General features: G+C 40.5%; 1 protein-coding gene across 1 annotated transcript in view; it reads right to left on the bottom strand.

Moving 5' to 3' along the window:
- Positions 1–5,670, bottom strand: part of LOC114550726 (gastrula zinc finger protein XlCGF8.2DB-like) — a 12,761-nt gene extending 7,091 nt beyond the window's left edge. The window contains exons 1-2 of the mRNA XM_028571514.1: positions 5,528–5,670; positions 5,321–5,392 (exon numbers count right to left, since the gene is read on the bottom strand). Of these exons, the coding sequence (XP_028427315.1) occupies positions 5,321–5,360 (40 nt within the window). The 5' untranslated portion in view covers positions 5,361–5,392; positions 5,528–5,670. The remainder of the gene's footprint in view (positions 1–5,320; positions 5,393–5,527) is intronic.
- Between the last annotated feature and the right edge of the window lie 2,245 nt (positions 5,671–7,915).

Raw genomic sequence — 7,915 nt, 5'->3', positions numbered from 1 at the left:
ACTTTCAGAACTACAAGTTTCAACCTGAGACTGATCTGTATATACAGTAGGCCTATATGTAAATATTCATTATACTCAACCTATTTTCATTTATATATTTGATTATGTCACACAGCTCTGTTACACTTATGCTATTAGATCGTTGATCAGCTGTTTCTCTGTGTCGAGAGATGCGCAAAAAACAGCTGTTTTTCTGAAGCGTTGATAGAGATACAGTGGGGGAAATAAGTATTTGACCCCTTGCTGATTTTGCAGGTTTGCCCACTTACAAAGAATGCAAAAATCTACAATTGTAATCATATGTACATTCTAACAGTGAAAGACAGAATCCCAAAGAAAATTCCAGAAAATTACATATGAATTTATTAAAATTGATAACCATCTGATGAGGAAAAACAAGTATTTGACCCCCTGGACAAACAGCATGTTAATATTTTGTAGAAAAGCCATTATTGGCCAGCACAGATGTCAAACTGTTTTTATAGTTGGTGACAAGGTTTGTGCACATTTTGGCAGGGATGTTGTCCTACTCCTCCCTGCAGACAGCCTCCAAATCATTCAGGTTCCGAGGTTGTCGCCTGGCAACTCGAATTTTAAGCTCCCTCCAAAGATTTTCAAATCGGATTCAGGTCTGGAGACTGGCTAGGCCACTCCAGAACCTTGATGTGCTTCTTCTTCAGCCACTCTTTTGTTGCTTTGGCGGTGTGCTTAGGGTCGTTGTCGTGCTGAAACACCCATCCTCGACCCATCTTCAGCTCTCTCACTGAGGGAAGGAGATGTCGGTCCAGAATTCCACGACACATGGCCCCGTCCATCCTCCCCTCAATACGATGGAGTTGTCCCGTCCCCTTGGCTGAAAAGCACCCCCAAAGCATGATGTTGCCACCACCATGCTTGACGGTGGGGATGGTGTTCTTTGGGTTGTACTTGGTGTTCTTTGCCCTCAAAACACGACGAGTTGAGTTGAGGCCAAAAAGTTCTATTTTGGTCTCATCTGACCACATCACCTTCTTCCAGGCCTCTTCTGAGTCGTCCAGGTGGTGAATGGCGAACTTCATGCGGGCCTGTACATGTTTCTTCTTGAGCAGGGGGACCTTGTGTGCGCTGCAGGATTTCAATCCATGACGGCGTAGTGTGTTACCAACTGTTTCTTTTGTAACTGTGGTCCCAGCTGCCTTCAGTTGATTCATCAGTTCCCCCCTTGTGGTTTTGGGATGATTCCTCACCGTTCACATGATCAGGGACACCCCACGAGGCAAGATCTTGTGTGGAGGCCCTGACCAAGGAAGGTTGGCGGTGGTGTGGTGCTTCTTCCATTTCCTGATAACTGCACCAACAGTTGATCTTTTCTCTCCAAGTTGCTTTCCGATTCTCTTGTAGCCCATCCCAGCCTTGTGCAGATCAACAATCTTGTCCCTGATGTCCGAGAAAGCTCTTTGGTCTTGCCCATGGTGGTGATGTTGGATGCTGGTTGTTTGGGTGTTGACAGGTGTCTTTTATACAGGTAACGAGGTGAGGCAGGTGTATTTGATGTAGATAATTGGTTCGGATTGGGGCTGTGTCTTAAAGAAAGACTAACTGGCTTGTAGGAGCCAGAATACTTGCTGTTTGTCCGGGGGGTCAAATACTTGTTTTTCCTCATCAGATGGTTATCAATTTTAATAAATTCATATGATGTGATTTTCTGGAATTTTCTTTGGGATTCTGTCTTTCACTGTTAGAATGTACATATGATTACAATTGTAGATTTTTGCATTCTTTGTAAGTGGGCAAACCTGCAAAATCAGCAAGGGGTCAAATACTTATTTCCCCCACTGTATATCCACACTCTCACTCACTCACTCACTCACTGGCCCAATCCCAAAGTCCGGACTCACAGACTCACGGACTTTGGTGCGCGTTCTCGCGAAAATCGTAAGGGCTTAGGGTTGTCCCAATGTCGAATTTCAAAGGGCGTGAGGGTTTGAGTATACACTCACCGAGCCCTTTCCGTGAGTCTGCATCGATGCAGACTTCACCAAAGGGAATTACCCACAGTTCAAAGCATTGTGACGTTTACCGCGGAGACCGTATGGAAATCCGGAAATTACAAAGGTAAACAACATCATGACACACGGCCACGGAACAGACCAACCTGTTTTCCAGCTTGTAAAACAAGAGCTTGAAATAATGTGGAATCACGCAGCTGTCTCCTGTGCCTTGGCCGTGTGGAAAGCAACAAACTTAAAATAAAAATTCCCAAACCGGCAAGTGTCAGCAACATCTTTTTTATTAAACGTCGCCAAGGTAACATGTGATCTCATGTGAAGTGCTGTCCCAATCCCATTTATACCTATTTGAGCCCATGTGGCCTCACACACTCACTCACTTAGCACCTGAGATCAATTAAGTCTGTGAGTCTTTAGTCCTTAGTCCTCAGGGCTCACTTTGGGATTGGGCCAACCACACACACGAGTCCTCACTAAGACCAAGAAATTGGATCACATCCCTCCAGTTCTGAGGACTTTACATTGGCTTCCCGTCCCTCAAAGAACTGATTTCAAAATACTACTGTTGGTTTATGAAGCACTGAACTTAACAGCTTAGAGCCACAATACAATTCTGATCTGCTGCTACATTATGAACCACCCAGACCTCTCAGGTGGTCTGGGACAGGTCCACTTTCTGTCCCCCAGAGTCAGGACTAAAACTGGAGAAGCAGCGTTCCATTTTTATGCAACACACTAGGGCTGGGCGATATGGTTGAAAACTGTATCACGATATAAGTTTTTCATATTGGTTGATATCAATAATTATTGATATTTTTTATGACCCATTTAAAATAAGGACCAGGAGAAAAATATATTAAATTTAAACATTTTTATTTTAAACTTAACCCTGCTCTGATTATAATCCCCTCAGTTATAAAAGCAGAAATGTCAAAACAACCATGGAAAACACTCAAATAATTAAAATGTAAACCGGTCTAAAATCACAATGAACACTTAACGATTATCTCTTAACATTAAGGTGCAAAATTAAAGAATAAGAAAGAAATGCTTAATAAAGTGTCATAAAATAGTGCAAAGTGTTAGCTAAATATAAGAAACCTGAGAAGGAACTATTTTCTGCAGGTTTAGTGCTAGGTTGGTAACCTGGCTTCTGGACAGTGTTCAGCATGTCTGCCTTCGTTATTTCTTGGTAGCGTTTAGTAAGGCACTGATGCAGAGTACCTCTCCATGGTGGTCTGCTGCTTGTAGCGTTTAGTAAGGCGCTGATGCAGAGTACCTCTCCATGGTGGTCTGCTGCTTGTAGCGTTTAGTAAGGTGCTGATGCAGAGTACCTCTCCATGGTGGTCTGCTGCTTGTAGCGTTTAGTAAGGTGCTGATGCAGAGTACCTCTCCATGGTGGTCTGCTGCTTGTAGCGTTTAGTAAGGCTCTGATGCAGAGTACCTCTCCATGGTGGTCTGCTGCTTGTAGCGTTTAGTAAGGCGCTGATGCTAAAGTGGTAAAACAAGTTTATGGTATTACCAGTGTTGGTCAGATGAGATTGGTCTGTCTACGGTCAGACTTATAAAATCCCCAAAACTGCCATACTGACTTTTCCTGTTTTATCAACGATTTCCTCGCTCGCTGCGGCACTCACTTTCCACTCCACGCCGGTTCTGTTATTGAAGAACACAAGACAGCGATGTGGCGCAACCAAACATGATACGGTTACATGATTGGCTGTTAGAGTGTCACTCCCCACGTTGATAGGTTGCCAGAGAGTGAGGGCCTTTGTTCATGCAACCAAACTTGATTCACAACCTCGGGTTTCTTCTGATGAAGAAAAACAAGTTATCGAATGTTTTATCGACCGCATTTTCTATTGATTATGTGTCTATCGCGATACATATAGTTATCGTTTTATCGCCAAGCCCTACAACACACATCTGGAACAAAGTCCCAGAAAACTGCAGGTCAGCTGCAACTCTGTTCTATTATAGTGATGGGACAATCGACTCTTTTACGAGAGCCGGTTCAACCGGACGGTCGGTGATCGCGTTTAACTTTACACATCTATCAAGATAACATTACGTGTATTTGTATGTGATATAGGCCTAATACTTTCCCCTTGGTAATGTAGCATATGCATTTCCATGAACACAATTCTAAAATGCACGAGACATAAAGGCTTCTGCTATCGGTTGATAACTCAAACTTGCCGAGAACCTAGACACCCGTTTGATTACATGACTCACGCATTAGGCACGGTTACGGTCTTGTTCAGTAGTCTGGTGCACTGTCTCCTGGTGACAGCCTACCTATCACGTAACAAACATTTAACTTAACATAACTACTAAGATAACATGACGTGCATTTGTATGCGATATCCATCAATAATGTAATCTATTAATTTGTATGTACACAATCATCTAAGATGCACGAGACATAAAGGCTTCTGCTATTGGTTGATAACTCAAACTTGCCGAGAACCTAGACACCCGTTTGAATATAGACTCACGCAGTAGCCTCGGTTACGGTCCTTACAGTCTCGTTCAGTAGGCTGGTGCGCGGTCTCCTTGTGACAGCCTAGCCTAGCTACCACGTAGCAACATTCACTTCTCTAACATTTAACTTAACATAACTACCAAAATAACATTCGTGTATTTGTATGTGATGTACTGTACTTCCCCATCGATAATGTGTGAATTGCCGTGAACACAATCCTCTAAAATGCACCAGAAACAAGGTTTGGTTAATAACTCAAACTTGCCGAGAACCAAGACACCGCTTGATTACATTAGAGTCGAGCGGGCCGGCCGGTTGCATTTGGTCTCATTCTGCATAGGGTCTAGGCATTAGTAGCTCATTTTCCTGATTGATTCTACCACCACCACTCCAGTCCAGTGGAGGCGCTAATGAGCTAGATTACAACACACACAGTAGCAGAAGAATACCAGCTACACAACGGCCATATATATAATGCCAACGGCACGAATGAAGTAAAAGAAAAAAAACAGGAGTGAGTCGGTTCATTGACGTATGGCCCTCGATTCTCCCGGCTTAGTGACACGAGTCGGGTTAATTAACCGGCTCTTCGGTCAGTTCGTCAACACTATTCTATTAAATCAAGGCTGAACAAATCTAACAAATGTTAATTTCTTATATTGCATTAACTTTTATTCTTGTATTGCACATCTGTCGTATTCTTTTTTTAGCTGTGTAACTGCTCTTTAACGTTGTATGTAAAGCTGCCACGACCATGTAAGGGTTTAACCCGAGCCAGACAACCAATCTCATCCATACAGGTTAACTTAGAGAAGAATACGTATATAACATTGTAAACGTCTCCCACCTCTCCGCTGGTCCGCTGACAGTTTCCTCTCAGAGTTCATGTTGAAGTGCCTCTCCTCAACTTCTCCCCGACCTGCATTTGGGAACAAAATACGGAGCTTACGACACGATAACACGCGTTTGCAGGAGCTAGCTGAGGCTAACGTTAGCTTAGCGCACGGACTCCGTGTAACAACAGCCAGTTTCCGGTCGGAGAAAGAAAACAGACCTGCTCTTTGTAGCTTTGTTTCGTGTTTGAAATTCACAACCAGCAGTTGGTGATGTTTCTTTCTTTAGAAAAGTAAACAGTGACGTGTTTTACTCCACCGTCGTCAAATTATCTTACATACACATACATCACCCATGGGTTAATACATTTTATATATGTCAATTGTTAATACATCCGGAAACACAAACAAAACTTCCGCTACACTTCTTCTTCTATTGACGTTTTTTTGGTGGTTGGCAAACAGCTTTTGGTGTGCATTACCGCCACCTGCTGAAATGGAAGCGTGGATCAGAATAGCCTACAATCACAACCATTAAAAAAAATAAAATTAAATAAACCTCTATATTCTTCTAAAAAGACAATGTTTTTTTTTTCTCCAAAAATATAAATATTCCTCTATACTCCACATGCCCTGAATTTAGTTGCAATATTCCTTTAATATTAAATCTGATTTGTTCTCTACTTAGATTATCTTTCAGAATCCTCCTTTCCTGCTGATACCTATACAAGGACAATATAAAATTACATGTTGTACTGTTTTTTTAGACTATCACTGTGCTCACATATACCATTTTCATGTTTGCCAATTATTTTAAGTGCACTATTTAGTCTAGTATGTCCAAATCTCATCCATAAAATTATGTTGTTGTTTTTTTAATTATTATTATTTCTGCTATATTCTCTCATCTCTCCTACCTTCTTTTGAATACTGTAGAACATTCTAACTTTGGCTTCCCTATTCCAATCCTCCTGTCACTTCTTATTCATTTCTGCTTTGATTGTACTTGATTTAACTTCAGCCTTAACATAATTTACTTCCATATTTCTTGTGACCCCTTTTGCGTATTTGTCAGACAGTTCATTTCTGGGCTGGAATCCAGATTTTTGCTTTGCTTGGTTTGTTGTTTTCCACCCACTCAAGGGCTTAAAGAATGGCCAACATTTCTCCCGTATGCACTGATAAATTATTACTTATTCTTTTATTTGACATAACATTCAGATTCTGGAAATAATGAAAGCTACTCATACTTTATCTTTTTTCGAAGCATCAGTATATATTTTAACAAACATAGTATAACGTTCCTCTAAATATCTACTAACCTCAATCTTATCTTATTTTCTCTTTTTTACAGTCTAAAAGGTGCATATCTACCCCTAACTCCCCTAATATCTAATGTGGGACAATGGCAAATGGTACAGTTGGGCCTGGCATTATATCCCCTATCCCTATTTCATTTACTGCATCTCCAATTGTCCAACCAAAGCTCTTAAATCGGTCGTCTTTCCTTCTCTTGGCAAGGTTGTAACAGTAAGTGGGTAGGATGATTATCCTTATGACACTTCCGCTACACTTCAGAATAAAAAAAGCGTTTTAAAAGACAATTTTACGGTGCTTTAATACGATGGGATAAGATCATTGGTTCAGTGTACATTTACTCCTGTACTGTACAATTCCGAGGTATTCCATTATCCTACTCTGCACTTCTACTCTACTACATCTCAGAGTGAAATATTGTACTTTTTCATTTCGATTGACCGCACAGATTCCGGCAGTACTAAATGAGGTCTCTCTGTTCTCTTAAGCCTCTGGTTTACGTTTAAATATGAAAAATGAAAGTAAAAAAACTTTTTACTATTACGTGAGCTTAGAATTATAAGGTTCTATCTCCGTTTAGGGTAGTTCTGAGTTATTGAGCATCAAAGTTTTTACATCCCAGCTATTTTGTGAGATGGAACCTTTTTATTTTATTAATAACTAACTAAGAAAATATTTGTTTACAAAAATAACACCACACAGGCATTAATAAACACCTAAGGGATCAGATTATGTCAAAAACTCAATTTCGGCCAAAAGTGGAGATAGAACCTTATCATTCTAAGCTCACGATTAGCCTCTGAAACATCCCTGTAACGTTAAAGCTAAATATTTAGGGATCATCTATCTAATAAACCGGGAAGCCTTTTTGTGTGTGTGTGTGTGTGTGTGTGTGTGTGTTTGTGTGGTCTGTCTTTGAAATATCTCATGAACCATTAATCCAATCTACCTCACACTCGGCTTCCTGGGTACCTTTCATTTATTCAGGTGTGCTATCAATAAAGGCCTAAAAATGGCCAAAAACAAATATACAAAACATGACCAAATACTATATATATATATATATATATATATATATATATATATATATATATATATTCTGCAAATACAGAAACAATGCAAAATGGAAAGCACACAAACCCCCAAAACAAACGCACGAGTTTACACAACGGAAGACAAGGTTATGTCAGAGAGAGTGAGATATTTAGTTTTCTTAATTTTTTTTACAAGATTTTTAATAAGTGTTCTATGGACTTTTAACTAGTGTTAGCTAGCAAGCTCTTGTAAAAGTC

The sequence above is a fragment of the Perca flavescens genome, chromosome 24 (genome assembly GCF_004354835.1).
Source record: "Perca flavescens isolate YP-PL-M2 chromosome 24, PFLA_1.0, whole genome shotgun sequence".
NCBI classification, from domain to species: domain Eukaryota; kingdom Metazoa; phylum Chordata; class Actinopteri; order Perciformes; family Percidae; genus Perca; species Perca flavescens.
This window is presented reverse-complemented; position numbering and strand designations above follow the sequence as displayed.